This window comes from Egretta garzetta, unplaced genomic scaffold (genome assembly GCF_000687185.1).
Source record: "Egretta garzetta isolate BGI_Z169 unplaced genomic scaffold, ASM68718v1 scaffold96, whole genome shotgun sequence".
Lineage (NCBI taxonomy): Eukaryota > Metazoa > Chordata > Aves > Pelecaniformes > Ardeidae > Egretta > Egretta garzetta.
Genome location: NW_009259965.1, coordinates 1,300,990 through 1,320,179, shown reverse-complemented (window position 1 = coordinate 1,320,179; position 19,190 = coordinate 1,300,990). Strand labels below are relative to the sequence as shown.

The 19,190-nt window shown below is 40.8% G+C and overlaps 1 protein-coding gene across 1 annotated transcript in view; it reads right to left on the bottom strand.

The window, feature by feature from the left end:
- Nucleotides 1-640: 640 nt before the first annotated feature.
- Nucleotides 641-19,190, bottom strand: part of NEK11 (NIMA related kinase 11) — a 99,446-nt gene continuing 80,896 nt past the window's right edge. The window contains exons 14-15 of the mRNA XM_009640178.1: nt 18,549-18,645; nt 641-845 (exon numbers count right to left, since the gene is read on the bottom strand). Coding sequence (XP_009638473.1) covers nt 641-845; nt 18,549-18,645 — 302 coding nt within the window. The remainder of the gene's footprint in view (nt 846-18,548; nt 18,646-19,190) is intronic.

Genomic DNA, 19,190 nt, shown 5'->3' with positions numbered 1-19,190 from the left:
ATACATACCTATCTCTGTGCATCTGAGTATGCATATATATATATATAATTATGCATGTATGCATCTTTTTCACAGTTACTTTGAAAGTCACGCAGATTAAATGCAGTCCTTTAGAGCAATGCATAATAATGAACAAGACGATTAGTGGCTGAGTAGCCATACATAGGCATGTGTGTTCAAGGCTCAGTCTGCCAAAGTATAAAAAATATGGGCTTAAGTGTCACGAGGACCAGTTAGCACAGGAATCAACAGCAGCTGGAGTCTAATCCTGCACCATTTCCATCAGAGGCAGCTTTGCCAGTGATGCTCTGAATGCAGGACTGATGCCTGGCCCAAAGCCCAGGAGAATACCTTTTTTTAGGCCCCAAGTGGTGAAAAAGGGGGACTCTGGTAAAAGTGAATCCTCCCCTCCTCTGTCACAGACATTTGTTCTTCTTCCTGCCCTTGTAATCTATACTGTATTTACCCAGTTCTCACTGCAGTCTGCATTCTCAGATGGAGTTTACCCACATACTTATGTACTACGTTACCTTCAGCAGTTTCCTCTAAATACCTCCCATACTTGCTTGCTGGCCTGAAGAAGGCAGCTCAGCACTTTCACTCCTCCTTGCCATTTCCAGTGCTGCTGCTGACACACATTTTACAGCCGAAGATGTGCTTCTGAAGCCTGTAGCTGCTCCTCAAAGTAGAGGAGCTGATCCACTTCAAAGCAATCACTTGCTCTAGAAACCAGGTTCTCCAGGCGTCTCCTGATCTCCTCCTCACTGGCATCCTGCTGTCTCGCTTGCTTGAGATAGCTGTACACTGCCTCAAATACCTCTGCTCCCAGCTTTCCAATGGCAGATCTGGGGATAAATATTGTAAATAAGGTCAAGTAAAAGTTAATTCACATTATATATTAATACAAGCAATAGCTAGTACTGATATTTTTAAATTCTGTAGCTACCTTTGATTAAAATGATATAATGATGCACCTTATCTGTCTGATGGTATGAGAAACTAAAGTTTCTTGGAGATTCTCTCCATGATTGTTTGTTATACAAAGAGCTCAGGAGTAAAAACCTGGCTACAGTCAAGTCATGGGAAGCATGGCCATTGTCATCGTTACAAACCAAGACTCCTTTTCATGCTGAATCTGACATACTGGTTCATTTACAGCAAGCCCGGTATACACACACGTCTTATTGCCTCTGGATTTCATCAAAACCAAAAGGAGAAACCCCAGTCAGCCATACACCAGTGGCATTTTATGTGAACAAACACATTTTAGGATTCATTACTTTATTTCAGCTTCTATCAAAATAAAAAGGAAACCATTGTACGAGCTCAGCATGAGCTAACTGACACTTTTTTCTTCTCCTACAGCACTCTCCTTTTATCAGAAGACAGATCTGTAATTCAGTGACAAAGAGTACACTCACAGGACCTTAATGGTGATTGATAAAGAAGTTCCATTTGCAAACTGCAAGACAATGAACAGCACTTCTTTTTCTAAAGCCAAACATCTTTAAATTTATGTATCACAAGCCACAGGTAACATGAAATTTTCCATTCAGTGATGGGTTCATAGTATTTTGATGAAAATATCAAGAGTAATTTTCCTTCAACATATCAGAAACTATCTGCCCACTCTGCGCATGTCTGCCCCAGGATTTGTGTTGGGTTTTTTCACTGAACTTTTCTATGTTAGAGCAGTTGAGATTTTACTCTCTTTTAGTGTCAGACTTGCACGTTTTAGAGGTGATGATGCCCTTCACTTAGTTAGAAAGTGAGCTGGACTCACTGGGATCACCTTGCAGGAACCACAGCAGTTTTCATTAAAAAAAGTCTTATTTTGGTTAGGTAAAGTTGTGGTAAGCAGCCTTTCCTCCCACTAGCATTTTGCTAGGATTTCAAGAGTATCTAGGTGGGACAATCATTCCTTTTTCAGGAAATCCCTGAAGACCTCTTCAATAAAGCTTCTCAGCATATCTGAATGAGGTTTCTCTGACAAATTTTTCTTCCATACTAAGACAAACTAATGTTATCTGAGATTCTAATGCTCTCACATATTTCTCAAGAATTACACATATTGTGTGTCTAGTGTGTTAAAACATCTGATGCCTTAACACTTTGCTTGGTGGTAATCCTTTTAGACAAAAATAAGGTATTATGAAGTAAACCGTATAGTAATCCAAAATCTCAGCCTGAATAGCTGCACTCATGTTCCCTTTCCACTGAGTCTCTGTCACACAACTGCTTTCTACAATTTTAGACTACGGAAAACTGAGAGGATGGCCCCCAGAGTTGTTCCAGGATGGGAATTGCCTCGTTTATCACCCCAGCAGCAAGCTGCCTGATATGTATAAAGGATTAGCACGCCTTTACAGTGTTCACTGTCTATACTACCTCCGATGGGGGCTTTGAGACGCTCCCCACTTCTGCACGAAGGGCACTTGCCGACACGGCCTCAGGCATGAGCAGGGCAGAGAAAATTCCTGCCTGCCAGAGAAAATCCCAGTGCCCACTGCCTGCCGGGAGCTGCCCCTGGCCCTGGGCTCCCGCTGCCCACAGTAGGCTCCACCGCCCGGGGCAAGGGGCGGCAGGGAGCTGGGGCACGCTCGGCTCGTGACCACGCCAAGGATCGCCCTTTCTGAGCTGCACAGGAGTAGAGAAAGGGATCAGAGTTGTCTCAGCATTGAGGCTGAGCACTCTCATACTCCACATGTGGGTTCAGAGGGAGCGCGCACAAGACTTCCCAAAAGCAGTCTGAAGGGTTAAACCTGCATGCTGCCCCCCAGCCACACCACATACCCCAGTTGCACTTTTTTTGCTGATTTTGTACTGATTTTGCTACGTGTCTAACACCAGGGCAAGGCCAGCTGTTCCAACCCGATAACCTAACTCACCTAAAGGGGTGACTGCTTTTCCTCTGTGGTCATCCTGTTATTGCTGAGGAATAACATCATTACAGTGAAATTGCAGTCAGTAAAATTTCCACATTATGTAAATTCCTCCATTCTTAGAAAACCGTTGCAAAGAATTTTACTTTATTGTTTCTCAAACTTCATTTGATATGAAAACATACAGTTTCCTCAGTAATACAGAACCACTTTATTAGCATATAAGAGACTTCTGAAAAATCCTGTTGTTATATATAGTAGGGCCTACTGCTGGTAAAAGTGGACGATGCATCTAACATGGTATTTCTGCCTGGCGGATAGATGAGATGACTGCTGGGATCTCACGAAGAGGAAACACTTCTCCTCACGTCCCGTCTGCTCTCACTGCTTTTCTGCAACTCCATCATGCCCAGCTGTGATCCCCCTTCAGCTACACGTTACCCCTCCTGCTGGCTCCTCATGCAGAGGCGGATTGGGAACTCAGGGCAGAGAAAGACAAGATCCAGGATCAGAAGCCACAGGGCCAAGCTGGAATCTCTGCAGGTCCAGACCTGACTCAGCCCTGCTTCCTGTCACTAGAATCTGCCCTTTTTTTTCTACCAACAGTGCTGTTTAGGGGAAATCCAAAACCGTTGGAAGTGATTAATTCTCAGATACTGGAAAGCTAGGGATTAGATTGCCACAGAAAGCTAAGTAGGGATTTTTTTGGCAAATAACGTACCCTTCTTCACAAAACTTCATCAGAAATATCACAGTATTTCACTCCAAGAGTTAAAAATCAATACAAGAGAAGCTATTTTGAAATCACCGCTGCTTCATCAATGCCTTTACTGATTCCTCTCCCCCTCTTACAAAAGTATGTTTAATTTTTTGGCAGTCCTGTCTATTTGAAGATGAAAAATTAAGCTAATACATATCTCAGGAGTATTGCTTCTGCTAATAAATGTGACCTGCAGGCTTGAGTCTTTTCAGTTACGCTTGGCGGAGCATGCAAATCAGCTAATCTGTATAATAGCTGATACAATAGAATTAGGGGAAAAATGTTCATAGGTTGAAAATTAAGGGGTAGGTAACAAAAATTATAACCTGCTTTTACAAAAGAAGACATCAGGCTCTGTTTGGACTTAAGAGCTGCATTAATGTGAGTCTGCTACCACATCATGCATTTGCTGTCACAGAGGCAGAAGTGTGGGATCTGAGACAGTAAATGTCAAACAGACGTTACAGAGTGAATCTCTCACCCTGATGGAGGGAGGGGGGAAGCGGCTTCCTGGGAAGTGAGTTTTGCACATTATGGCCCCGATCCTGTGCTAGGGGATATTTTTCCACCCCTGTGAAGTCCTACAGAGGCAAATTATGGGTTTTGTACTGCCCTTCTGTTTATAGTTACTTCTATTTCACATGAAATATGGGACACCTGCATTTACAGTTTTGAAATGGTTAAAAGCCTTACCACCAAACAAGTACAGAGTGCCCATTTACACTCCCATTTGGCCATGTTTTCTGATTTACTGGCATTTACTCCCTTTGTGCTATCCTGTAGCTTGCTCACCGACAAACTCACTATTTTCCCACAGAAATGAGTCATCATCTCTTTCTCAGCCAAGACTACACAAGCAAAGGGGATACCTGACATTTGGGATTTTGTTACTCTGACAATCTTTGTGGGCCAGAACCCCACCCCACAATGCCCTAATTTTTTTTTTCACTATGCTGAAATCAAAGGAGTTACATCAGGCTCTACCATCCAAGGGTCTGACCCAGGATGATATACACTAATGTGCTTAAATGTCATATCTCAGATCTTTTTTTCTTTTGTTTCAGTATGTTACAAAGGCTTAGATGTATGGAGGGATTCATTGCTGGCATTTTAGCACTGTTCCCTAACTTTTAACCATCTTGTTTGTGCAATGAAATTCACAGCTCTGTGGTTGAACCCTAAGCTCCTTGTCTAATGCAGGCACCCCAGAAAGGCACCCACCCAAAACAACAGCCCACCACAACTGCAAAAGGGCATATCCTAAATCTGACACCTGGCTGGCTTTAGTAAAGTTGGGAATCACCTCTGTCCACCCAGGACTCACAGCAATTCAACATGACCACACAGGTACTCAGTTGTCCCCTCTTATCCCAGGGTCCATGGTTAGAGCATTCACCCAGAGAGCTGGAAACCTGGGGGTAGAAGGAGATTCAAACCCACACCTCCCAGAGCAGTACCATAATCACCAGTCAGATCGAGGGATGAAGGACTCTCCTTCACCTTCATTCTGATTTGTATCAAAGCAGGTGTATCGGGCTAGAAGAGAATAAGCCACGACAGAGGATAACTCTGGATAGATTGGGGACCAAGAACAACACTGGACGTATGTGCAAACATTATTTGCATGAAACAGTCCCTGGATAAAATAATATGAGCAGTCCTTGGAGTCCTTCAGTCCTTGGAACTGAAATACAGGTTACCACACATGAGTGAGTGGCCAGAGAGCATGCTTTCCCACTGCAAACCACAAGAGATTCAACAGTAAGCACAACTTCCCTCACACCTTCTGGCTGCAGAGAGCAGGCCCAATGCTCCAGGCAGAGGAGGCACAGGACTGGGGGCATCCATAGCCTGGACGCATGCTGTGACCACCAACATACTGGCTGGACAGCAGATATTGCCAGTCATCCATAGAATCATAGAATCACTTAGGTTGGAAAAGACCTTTAAGATCATCAAGTCCAACCTTTAACCTAACACTGCCAAGCCCACCGCTAAACCATGTCCCTAAGCACCACATCCACTCATCTTTTAAATACCTCCAAGGGTGGGGACTCAACCACTTCCCTGGGTCGCCCATTCCAATGCCTGACAACCCTTTCAGTGAAAAGATATTTCCTAATGCCTAACCTAAACCTCCCTCGGTGCAACTTGAGGCCATTTCCTCTTATCCTAGCACTTGTTACTTGTGAGAAGAGACCAACACCCACCTTGCTACACCCTCCTTTCAGACAGTAGTAGAGGGCACAAGGTCTCCCCTCAGCCTCCTCTTCTCCAGACTAAACAACCCCAGTTCCCTCAGCCACTCCTCATAAGACTGGTGCTCCAGACCCCTCACCAGCTTCATTGCCCTTCTCTGGACACGCTCCAGCACCTCAATGTCTTTCTTGTAGTGAGGGGCCCAAAACTGAACACAATATCCAAGGTGCAGCCTCACCAGTCCTGCATACAGGGGGTGATCACTTCCCTGCACCTGCTGGCCACGCTATTTCTGATACAAGCCAGGATGTCGTTGGCACTCTTGGCCACCTGGGCACGCTGCTGGCTCATATTCAGACGGCTGTTGGCCATATATATCCATGTCATCCATGGAAGCTGTGGTCTGAAATAAAATGCCTCTTGCTGCCAGCTTTTGTGCAGCAGACAATCCACGCCTAGAGAAAATTAACTGGAACAAGCCCCAGAGCCCATAGAGGCAGACAGCTATCTGATTTGTGAGTAATGATGGGGTTTGGGTATGAGATAGGGACTTGGTTCTATCAAGGGTAAGACAATTCTGAGCATGTTAGAAGCAGTAAGAATATCAGCAAAATCATAGGCACTTACCACTTTGACTCACTGCCAGTGCTAGAGGGGAGCTAAATAGGAGCCTTGAGAACCGCAATTTTATACTCAGGGTGTCTAAAAATGTTCCAAGTCATTTAGTGGATCTGGCCCAAATGAATTTATCAGGCTATCTGGTGATTTGCAGCTGATGTCCTACGCATCAGTGCAAAATTACTGAAATTTGACAATATAATAATGTTGTGTTCTCAACTGACTGAGGAAGTTGTAAATCTTTCCCTGGGTGAACAAATAATTTTCTATTATCCCGCAGGCCTTTATTTTGACTATTCTGCTACTAGCTACATATTAACATTTCCTTTCTGGTCTGGAGATCAATTACAATACACCTACCTTCATGCAACACTGACAAAAGCCACAAAACAAGATTAATGCTTAAGTTTGTGCTCCTCTGTGGGCGTTAGCAGCTGGGTTAATATCTCTCAACAGCTTGTCATTGCCTGCCTTGAAGGATAACTATGACACAAATCAGCAGCTAAGGGGGGGGTTCAGCTTCTCACTTTCAAATGTCATTCAGGATGAGAGCAACTATCATTTAAAACCATTCTGCTCTCCCTCATCCACCCCCAAAGAGAAGCGGCACTTTTTGCTCACAAACACCAAGTTTTCGCTAGTGCCTCCAGGGAGCTGTGGTGTGGCCCGTGCTCGGGAGCAGGGAGAGGCTCTGCAGCTGCCCAGACACCACACTCTGCACAAAGTGCTCCTGAGCACACCAGACTAACGCCATGAAAGTCCCTCTGGATCAGGCATCAGATCACTAATATCTCAGTTCTGCCACAGCAGGCAGCAAACACACAGTTCCTAAGCCAACCGCAGAAAATTCAGTTATTTCAAAATAATAATGTTACTCACAGCTACCTCAGTGTAAACCTTAGAAAAGAAGCTTTCCGGACATGGAATAACCATGGAGGTATTTAAAAGAAGGATAGATGAGGTGCTTAGGGACATGGTTTAGTGGTGGGATGGCAGGGTTAGGTTAACGGTTGGACTCGATGATCTTAAAGGTCTTTTCCAACCAAAGCGATTCTATGATTCTATGATTCCAGTGGGCATTTATTTATCCTTTTGGTTGCAGCCAGGCCGCCTGCATCCTACACCGTATTGTAAAGTAGGAGGCAAATCTGCCATGATTAGGGCTCACGGGGCACAAAAGCAAGCGCAGGGATCTTCGAAAGAATAATTTAAGCAGATGTCACTGAATTCCATTCTCCCCAAATCAAGTGTATCCCCATAGAGTCCAGCAGTATTACTTAGGATTCTCATCAATACATCCAACTCTGATATGTCCCTTAACATGCTATTCCTAAGCAATAATTCATTAACCTTACATTGCTCTATAAAACAGAGTACAATCATGCCACTTTGCAGCTAACCAGTAGTAACATGAATCTGGCTGAAAAAGATTGTTACATCTATCTCCTGAAATAACTCCGCAAAAGAATTGGGAAATTACGTATCTTTGATCTCATACAAAATATTGTTCTCTAACTGTACCAGAAAATCTTAGGATACCTGCTACAGCATCTCATGGTTCAGTAAACAAACAGGTTTATCTCAGTTACAACCCAAAAGGTCCCTTTCCTCTGAAGTTATCTTCCCGTCATTCGGTATGTTGGCATCACTGACTATGAATGATTAAAACTTCTCTGAAGCTTGAAAGAAACTGCTCTGGGTTCAAAACCGCATTTGCAGCAAAGCTTGTCTGTTGTTCTGTAAAGACTCCTGGAGATCTGCTAGAAGAAGGAGAAGCACATTATAAGTTCCATGCTTTATTTTTTAGGAACTTATTTCTAACTACCTTTCTAGTTCTGACAGCTGTTCAATCTTGGGAATGAGAAAAGTATGGCAAAGTCTAAGAAAAGGGCTTATTTAATATAAAAAAAAAGGAAATGGAAAGAATTATTATAGAAAATCTAGTAAAAGAAAATCTGAATTGCTAATATTAGCCCCTACCTTCACCTTCAAGCCTCAACGGACTTTGACTTTCATCATATTACTGCTGAATGAAAATTTCTTCACTTGAAGACACAATGGTAATTTTCATAATTCATCCTTAATTACTTCATAATTCCTGAATTAAAGCACCTTAATTTGATTGCAAACAAAACTCTCTGATGTCCTACTTCAAAGACCTGCAAAATCTAAAGCATATTTAGGACATGTTTTCCCATGAGCTAAGAAGGATCTTATTATTAAAAGATGTAGACACACAGCTGAAGAAATATCAACAGTAATATTCTCCATGCATCTCATTTCCTAAGATAAATGAATTTGTAAAATAGGAATTGAAGCTGACATCTGCTCTTGGAGGAAGCGTGAATTAGAATTTAGAGTTGCTAGTTGAATTCTAGCTACTACTAATTTAGAGTATAGTTTGTCATAATGTTTTTTTAGTTTTTGCCACCAAAAAAAAAATCACAACAAAACATGGTCATTTAAATCAAACCTGAATATTGCAATTTTAAAGTCTTCCTGTATTAACAAATTTACTGCCAATACTAAAAATGAGAGAGGAAACAAGTTTGCTTATATAGAGCTGTTCTTGAGGAGGTAAGACAGGTGAAAATGATACATTTAGTGTCCATGGAGAATTACCTGAAACACACTTCCATAGGCTGCTGTCTCTTTATAAACATTCTGAGATTTCCTAATCTTGCTAACATTATTTTAAACAATGTCCTGGTTTTTAACAGTGTCATGGCATACGAAGAGTCTTTGAAAAGTTGACAATTTAACTCATTCGGCTTCGCTGATCAAGATCAAGCAAATAATCAAGGCACATTTAACACATACCTGATGCCATTTACCTTATTTATCAATGCATTTGTTTTAGACAGATTTGTCTGAATAGCAGCACAATACACAGCTGCTTCTTGAATGTGGGCATGCAAGGATACAGTAGTTATCTCTGAAAAGTCAATAATTATATACAGTTCTCCTAAGAGTTTAAGAATATAACTGCAATCTCTTTTACTCAGCTGTGTGGTAATTCAGAGTTAATGCTGATTTCCTTTTATGTGGCTTGAATTTTTTTTGGGGGGGTCTCTCCTGATTTAAGGTCTCACTCCAAAATGACAGTTAATAAAACTAACAATTTGCCCATCAGAGAAAGGAAAAGCTACAGACTTATGCATTTCAATGAAACAATCATAATATTAAGTAATACTACATATATTTTTGCTCAATCTAAGCACTGGCTTTAGCTATATTGCATGGAATGTTACTATTGGATGTAAACCAATGCATTCCTGTGTTACCAATAAGCTGCACTCATTAAAAGGCTGTCAACATGTTAAGTGCATCAATGGAGAGATTAATGTAATCAGCTAGTATGGAGCTGGACAATTCTCGATAAAAACATCACAAGCCCTGTAATAATTTACTAATGAAACCCTCAGCTGGGCTTGTGTACTGTGCAGCAACAGAAGGAGATGAAGCAGCACTCAAGCGCTGAACTATGCTAAACGACCACACACGGTTATCATAAAAGTAGTAATACTTTTAAGTAATCTGACCAAAAAGACATTTTAAAAGTTAAAAAACCCCCAACTGCTGTGGATCCTGAGATGCCCAGTTATGGCAAGTATATGTGCACGTATATATTGACACATAAAAATAGATCCTAACGTATACACGCAAATAACTGTTTGTGTAACGGTTTTGTACATTAACCATTTGGGCTTAGTTCACATCTGTACCCAGTCAAAGGGGCCTGAAGATTGGTGGATTAAGTACACAACTTCTTTCAGGTCCCCTTCCACATCTGTAGCCCTGGAAAAAGTTCATAGCACACATATGGCAGAGCCATACAATTCCATGACTACACCATACTATAGAGAAAGAAAGAAAAGCAATTACCAACTATGGACAGTAGATCTACAATTTTCAGAAAGGCCTAGAAAGGTCTATGCATGCAGTTTCTTCTGGCTCTTCATCAAAATGCAACAAGCTTCACAGAGCTATTTAGGCATTTAAAGAGGCAGATAGAGGTCTAGTCCTTTTATTTTTTTCCCAAAAAGCACACATTGAGTACCTGAACACTTTTCAAAATAGGCCCCTGGTCATTCTGGTCATTCCTCTGCCTCAAATCTCTGAAAATCAAATAATTGCACAGCTAGATGCCTGAAAATACGGCATATGAAAGAATGAAGATTTCTATGAGCATCTACAGAAACATAGCAATCATAATATATTATTTAAATAATTTGTTTCAGCTAGTAGATTCACAAAGATGAAACTCAAGCTCACTCTGAAACATGACTTGAACCAGAAAAATTGCCATTAAGCTAAAGTGTATTTTTCCAACACTCACCTCCTTTTACTTCCCTGCAGAAAAATGTTAATGGACATACCAGTCTAATGTGTTACCTCAAAATTAAGAGCAAGGTTAGGCCTCACAAGTACTGATATCCTCTGATTTTGTCACAATCTTTGACCGTGTCTGGCTAATGTAAACATAGCACAGGTACTGCTGTAAACGTAGTACAGTTGGTTTGGTATCTCCAAACTCCGAAGACTGACACCTGATGAAAAGAAGCTGCTCAGCAAGGAGGTTCATTGCAGAAGGAGACAGACCTGCGACAGAGCTACCCCCGACCCTGCTGCACCCTCAGAAGTGGTGGCTGCCCCCTTTGGAGTGATGGCAAATACAGTGTTTGGGGTCTGCTTATCACTCCTTCACGCAAGACACTTTACATGTTGCCCAGTCTCTGGTGTTTTACCCCATGGGCTATTTTTTATGACACCAACTCTGCATTGCTCACCTCCTTCCTCATGGGGATTATGAGATGTATACCTTCATGACTTACACATATAAAAGAAAGAAATCACGATGTGGTGACTGAGAAAAAATGTGGTGAAGGAAAGAAGGAAAAGGACAGATTTTTCTTACAAAATACAGTATTAAAGTAGCAAGGAGATGAACACAGAAGCAATACAGGAAACAGGAAACATTGGTAGTCCTGGCAAGGGTTTGGTGAACACCCTTTGCAAATTCCCTACCTGTATTTCTCCCAAGTGCCTCTGTAAACCTCCCAAGGTCGCAATGTTACATCTAGTAAACACTGTCAAGATTCTTCAAGTCATTCTGTATTGCAAACAGACTATATAATTAATGCCACGTGAACGCACTCTCACATTTGCAAACTATTGACAAAACCAAGGCGCTAGAAAACTGAACGGCTCAATCTATGCATTAAGTATTCACAGCACAAGAAACTAGGGAAATCACGCTTTTTGTGCAAACCAAAAAGATGTATTAGTCTAATTCTCCTAATGTTTTGAGTGTTTGGGGGTACTTGACATTTTAAAATGAGTGAGACTATATTTATAATTTTATGTGGTTTGCTACTGGAATGCAATTTTCAAACTGGATAAAAACTCTCATACTAAAGCGATTATGACATTACTGTCTGCTTTAAAAAAAAAATCTTAAAAATTCAGGATAACAGAATGGCTCACGGATCTGTGACATGCAGCTCAGTAGAGAAGCTGAAAAATCTGAGTTTTATTTACGTATCTAAGTAAATACACAAAATCTTACACATTATTTTATGGGTTGAACTTGAGGTTCAAGTAACATGCAAAATGAGCACCAGGATGAGCATCCCAAGAAAATATATCAAACACTAATCATGCCCTAACAGACTCACTCACTCCAGCTAGCAAGTTTGTTCTCTTTTTTTCATTTCAAAGTGCATCATAAAAAATGTAAAGCTGCTAAGAACTGCTGAAATGATGGCACCAGCAGGTGATGTGGTCTTCTCATCCCCAGATGCAGGATGGAGCGGAGCAGTAGAAGAGACAGAGGGACAGCAAGAGAGGCAGCCTGTTTTTACTGTGAAAAGGGGAACAGCATGGGCAATGGGAAGAAGTTGAATGAAGACCCATGGAAAATGCCTGTGGAATTAGAGCATCAGCTCCAGCTTCAGCCTTGAGGGGAGACTATGGCTTCTACTGCAGAGGACTCCTACACTTCTGGGCAGTAGCCACTGCCTCGCTCACCTTCATTTCTTCTTAGGCAGGAAAAGCCCAGAATTCACCCATTCCCACTTTCTCTTTCAGTTGTTGCCTTGGGACAGCAACAAATCACGACCAGGGAGCATCATGCACTTCTCCATTACAGGAGCCAAGAACCAAGTTCACAGCTTGGTCATGCCAAGGTGGGTTCAACTTTCCTAGTGTTCCCAATTAGTTTTACTGTATTCTCACTCCACTTGCTTGTAAAGCAAACAGCAAAACCAAAATACTTCAGACCTTTAAATCTGGGTCTGGAAGGTAACTGTGTAATTATCTTAAAATAGATTAATGGTAAAAGAAAGAGAAATTCATGGGCTAAAATGTTTAATGTGGTTCTGTAGTGAGCTCATTTGGCCCTAAAAATTAAGAGATGAACACTGGCCTTTAAAAATGAGGTGTGAGAAAGACTGTGACAAGGAAGATGGATATGTAAGTAGTATTTCAGCTTAGCCCATGAGAAGCAAAAAGCTACAGTTATGCTGTAAGAGGTCTTGGGATCACCAAACAGAAATTATTACCAGAAAATAGAGTGTTGAACAAAACATGTGTAAGAGGAAATTTCATGCTCAAAAACATTTCAGGATCAATACCTTCAAGGACACTGTACTCTATTCATCTGCAAAAAACAGTCATAGTTCAGACACCATCAATAACCTTCCTTACCAAGTGTCTTTTGTCTGTGAGAAGACATCTTATTCCTCATGCATGTTTACATCATGACAGTCAATGGCAATTAAAAGGCCACTGAGAATTTTTTTTTATGGAAGTCTAAAAACTCGATTACCTTTTCTATATTTGTTACTTTTGCCTTCACCTAAAGCTGCCCTCAATGATGTCAGTAACAAACCCAGTTTCAGTAGGCTCAGAGCTGGCCCTTAGGAAGGTCCACCCAACTTCTAATAAAACACTAAATCAAATAATCAGTTTCTTTACTGCAAGAGTTCAAAAACGTGCAAAGAAAAATGTACAAAAAAGTCTTCTATACTTTAGGCATTTTTAGGACTACTTATCTTAAATATCATCCAGTGCCTATTCAATCACTTCAGTATGACCTTTCTTTTTGAATTTTTAAGATAAACGATACATTTGATGCCAACGTCACAGGCACAAGAAGCATATATGCATACTGCTCATGAGTCTAAACCAATAGTGTTATGAGCATTCACAGGAACAGAATAAAAATATCACCAAATGCCTTTTCTCCATGACTCCTGAAAGACGGCTTTACTTACACTCAGCAGGTGATGATGAAGTCTTTTGCCTGATCATGGTATGCTGCTGTGTGTAAGACTTCAGGGACTGACTAAGAGGTGCTTACTGCTGTGCTAAAGGATTTTAATTTACTTAAAATTTGGGGCATAAAAACCTTTTCCTTTTACTGACATACATTTTAATGAATTCTAAACTGCATATTAAAGTTCACTGCTATTAAAATGACTCATTGCATATATTCATGGATACCTCCACAAAGGAGTGCAAAACACTCTGTACTAAGTTTTTTTTCTTCATTTCCTACGTTTTTATTTCTCTTTATATTTTCAGGAAAGAGAGAACAAGATACACATTCTATTCCATTATTCAAAAACTAGCCTTACTCTGTAAAACACAAGTCCTGATTTTACAAAGTCCAAGAAATTAATTTTGACTACAGTGCTAAAGAGGCTTCAAGGGGAAGTCTCCACTCACTGGACACCTGGGATACAAATACCACCTAATATAGGCAAGTGCAATTGTGAATATAGCCAACTGCACAAAACCCCTAATAAGGCTTGTTCTTGTCGACAAATTTCTGCAGACACTTGTCTTGTTTCTCACCTTCCCTTTCCCATTTTAGATCACGAAACCCTGCACAGACTTGAGATGTCAGGCATGCATCATAAGACTTTCCACAGGCTTCTGTGCTTCTGCTGGACCCTTCATTGTGGTTAAATTGTGCCTGAGGTGGTGAAAAACTTGGAAATAAGGGCCTCAGAATAAGATAGAGTAAGCTGAAAAGAAGCAGAAAATTTTTTTCAGCTAGAGTTCTAAACAAGTTAGGTCTGTCAATTTTAATGTAGTTTTTGACCTCTTTAACCTCTTAACAAGCTATCAGTGCTGTTAGTCCAAGCCTGAAGAAAGCTTTAGGTTTGTCTACCAATTTTTTCAGAAGCTGGAAGAAAACAAACTAGTGTTTTCTACAATGACTCTTCTAAAGCCTTTCCTTAGGGACAAAGCCAACCTTTCAGGCAATGCATGCTGCAAAAGCTACTGGTATCTTGTAAAGGACTTTGACAAGCTGTATGGACCTCAGGGAAAAAAAAGGAATAGGTGGTATAGTAATTTGATCTGATGGTGAAAAAAAAAGGCTTTAGCTTGAGGAGTTGTTTCTGAAGAACATGTTGGTTCTCTTCTGAGACACATAGTTGAAAAGTCTCTATAGGGGAGCATCCATGAAACTGAGATTAGGTTTTCCTCATGGATATCTCTGGTGAAGATAATTTGGCTCTGGATAGCATGTGAGAGTAGAGCTTCTCAGACTGAGGGATGCACGAAGTTACCCAGTACCACCATGAGAATGAGACAGTGGCCAGGACAGAAAATACCAAGAAACGGCTCCTCCTGTTCCCTGTATCTAACATGCTTCCTCAGCCTAAAATCCCAATATGAGGAATATGAGTCACATAACCCTGATTTATATATTTGCTTGACTTCCCGCTGTTAACATGCAAGGCTGGGAAGGAACATAATAAGAAAAAGTTCAGATAACCTGTGAGGGAGCTAGTTCAAGAAACAGAGATGTCTTATCAACACTGCAGAAGATCCCAATATCAAAATGCTTAGCACTGAAGTAGAAATTTTTGCAGAGAGAATGAACTCCACTTGAAAGGTAATGTTAAATCTCTGCTGCTATAAACTTTTTAATGAATACTGATACCAAGTATAACAAAGTCGAAATTGTTGTCACTGGAGTGGGCGATTTCATCATGAATTTTACTGAGAGGACAGCAAGTCAAAATACTGGAACAGAGTGCAATAGGAAATAGAAAGAAGATGCCAGGGGAAATAATCAGGGACTGTAGTGAAGGTAGCTGGTGACTGAATCATAAATACTATCAGGCTGTCTATAGGTTAAAACCTGAGCCTTTTCTTTACTTAAAATAGGAGAAGACTACCTACCACATTCACAAACACCTGTGGCTCCTTTCTACATTTCTGTAAGGACTTCTAGCACAGCTTCCCTCTCACATGAATATAGGTATAAAGCCCTGCACAAGAATACAGTAGAAGCTACCTAAATTGGCACTCTGATAAACAGCAAGCCTCTCTACTGTCAAAGAACGCATTCGGTGCAGCACACTGTGATGACTCAAGCAATGAGCACATCACATCATGTCAAGTGACTGTCCTGCTGCAGTTGTTTGCAAGCCCTTATCATTGACATGCGTCAATTAAAAATAGCTGAAAGGCCTTTTTTTCTGCTAAACTCTGCGTAATTTTACATGAATCTACCATTTTTTTCAGAACTAATTAGTTTCTTTCATTAATGTTACATGCAATGTCTAGGCACAATGTACAGTGCTTACTTTCTGAGCAATTCATGGCATAAAAGACGGTCTCCCTCATCAGCACCTATTGCTGTTAGCATCTGAAAATGGCACTGATCCCAAACCTTCATACTTCTGTTTCTATAGTGACTTGGCTCCTAGACAGATTTCACTGCACTTCCCCATTGTCTCCACTGCTTGTCTTTTCTGTTTCCTCATAAGAACTCCAGCTACTCAGTTTTTTTAAGACAAAACCCCCACATTCGCTCTTTCATTAGAAGCTGTCAACTGGAAGACCCCACCATATGTCTGTGGCTTCCTGAGTAAAACTGAATAGCACAAGTTTAAATTGTATTAGCCTTGCCTAGGCAGCAGTTCTATGTGGATGAAGTGCAACACATCACGTGAAGTTTGCTGAGGGATGAGCAGAGCAGTTGAGGCTTCATGCATCATTCTGCAGCCAGATGTATTTCCTTCTTGCTACTGAGAAGTCCCCCCCTGTGCTCTGTGTGCAGACTGGCCATCTGTAAGACTTTGCAGGGATCTCCATGTACATGTGTGCGCTGGGTACTGCGCTCACTCAGTTGTTTCTTAACACCCTGATTTCCAAGCAATTAACATACTCACTCAGCTTTACATATTCAGAAAATGACAAGGTCATATATGTTTAGGAGAAAGGGCAATAACCTGAGTAAATATTTTGATAGACTTCTTTAAAGTAGCTATTGTAGTACACAAAAGGAGATCTGTACCTTTATTTACAAAAAACACCCCCAGAAAACCCCAAAACATACACCACCATGACCCCCCCTTAATTTCTTCTCTTAATGAATATAACTTGAAAATCACTCATAAGTACAGTCTGCTGGAAGTTCTCAAGATGCTGGTTGGGTCAGTCTTTTGGCCTACAGACCCAGATGACCTCATTCAGGAATGAAATTACTAGGAAAGTGTTCCAAACCCTAATGCATTAAATGTGGATTACTGCAGTTAATCAGGCTTTTCATTAGCATATGACTAGTTTATAAACTATTCTGAAATGTGACATTTCTAAAGGATCATATAACAGCACTTCCAAATTTTTCAGCATTTAACCACTACTACGTTTTTATCCTATCAGAACCAACAGACTGTGAAAACCATGAAACAGCACTTGAAAAACGGAATTTGAAAGCAGCACATGACCTCATTGTGAGGTCCTTTAATCGCACCTCAGCCCTAAAGGCAATGGCCATGAAGCTGAAATAGTGAAGGTTTATCCTGTAACCATGTGAACACGAGGTGAAGCTTGTAAGATTAGTGGGCATTTTGACTGAACAACCTCACCTTGCAACTAGTTGGCACAACATGATGCATTTTTTTTATTTTTGTAAGTATTTTCCATGGAAATGGAATGGAAAGCAATTGGAGTGGCAGGCTGTGAGACCTGCTGACTACTTGCACAATAAAGGCTAAGCCATGATGTGAAACCCTAGGAGCTGCTGCATCTTGAAATACCATAAAACTGAGCAACTTCTATCTGGAGTAAATCTGATTGGTATTTTCCTTGAATACACAGTGCATTTGGCACTACAATTTGTTTTAAACAGTGATTGGCATCAAGGCTGTTGTGGTTGTATTCATTTTCTTTAGGGGATTCACTTAAATTAAAGTATTAACTGTTTGAACTTATTTGTATTCTGATAACATCCACCATATTGTTGGCACTGTCCACCCACACAAGAGAAAACTGCGCTTTTAAAAAAAAAAAAACAACCAATCTGAGATCAGTTGAATGTTGCAACACTGCAGAGAAAATCTGAGTTCAGAAATAATACATAGCATTACGATTATCAGATCAGTACTAAATTAGGGTGCAATAAATCTTGGAAGGCCAGAAATTACCTAAACAAGATAAAAGCTCAAGATATATTAACCAGTACATTCTAGAAAGGAAGCACAGGTCTTTGTTTTAAGACACTGAAAACTTTCTTAATAAAGCTGGGGTTTCAATGATGCTGAAAGCAATTAGACAACGAGTTTCAAAGGGAGCTACACATGTAAATTCCTCTGTCTCATTTGAAAATCCCAGCCAACAGCAGCAATCATGTTTGGTTTAAATCATCATATCATCATGGGAAACAAATCCATTAGTCTTTCATTCCAGGCAAGAATGAAGTGCGGGTGAGGGAGCAAACATGGTGGGAACACGGGTATCTGCAGGTGATTTATGGGCATGCACTGAGCTAATAAAGAAAGTGAAGTTCAGAAAGACACAGACAGCAGTGAAGGGAAACTAGATCCTGGAAGGATGACAGTGATTGTGCAGATTACAAGAAAACAATCAGAAGTGACAGTCAACCTTCATCCTCTGTGGAGGCAAGCAGGCATCCAGTCTGTAAAGAATAGCATCCACTTCTTTTTGCTGAAAGGATTTTTTGGGGTGGGGAAACACCACATGGTTTTCTTTGCTGTGTTCTGCAGTTTTTCAAATCCATTCTCTCTGTCTGAATATTCGTAACACATAAATATGCTACTTACTCCCTCATGCGTTTCAGTTTGGTCTCGGCCATAGTGCTGTTGAGAGCTCTGAATCCCTGGGGCGCTGGTGGAGACGCTCCGGTGACAGTCCCCGAGCCTACAAATCAATGCAAAGACACATAACCTTATTCACCTTCATCCTCTGAGCTCTATTGCCTAGTCAAGGGCAGTCAGAAGGAGGAAGACTATTCCTGTTTCTCGCAAGTAGTGCCACATTAATTAAAGATGAATTAGATTATTAAATGCACATTAAGGCCAACTCCTTTCTGAGGGACAAGTAGATTTATAGCTTAAAGGCACCAGAATTGTAACAACAATTTTCCTTCTGTGTAGCATACAGGGAGTTACATTACAACAGAAAGACCAGTCACTTGAGGAAGTGCTGGGACAGATAAACATTCAACAAAATGAAATCTGCTTAGACAGTATGTATTTTCTTCCATTGTTCTTGCACTTATTTATAGGAGCAAGAACCTTCTTCCTAACAGGCAAGTTTCTCCTTTAGCTTGATCATTACTGTAAACTGGAAGTATTTAACTTATGACATTTCTTCCCCTTCAGAGGAAGGTACTCTTTTTATGTATGTGAATATACATATTGAAAACATATTTGTATATGTAAATACACATATATATGTGTGAG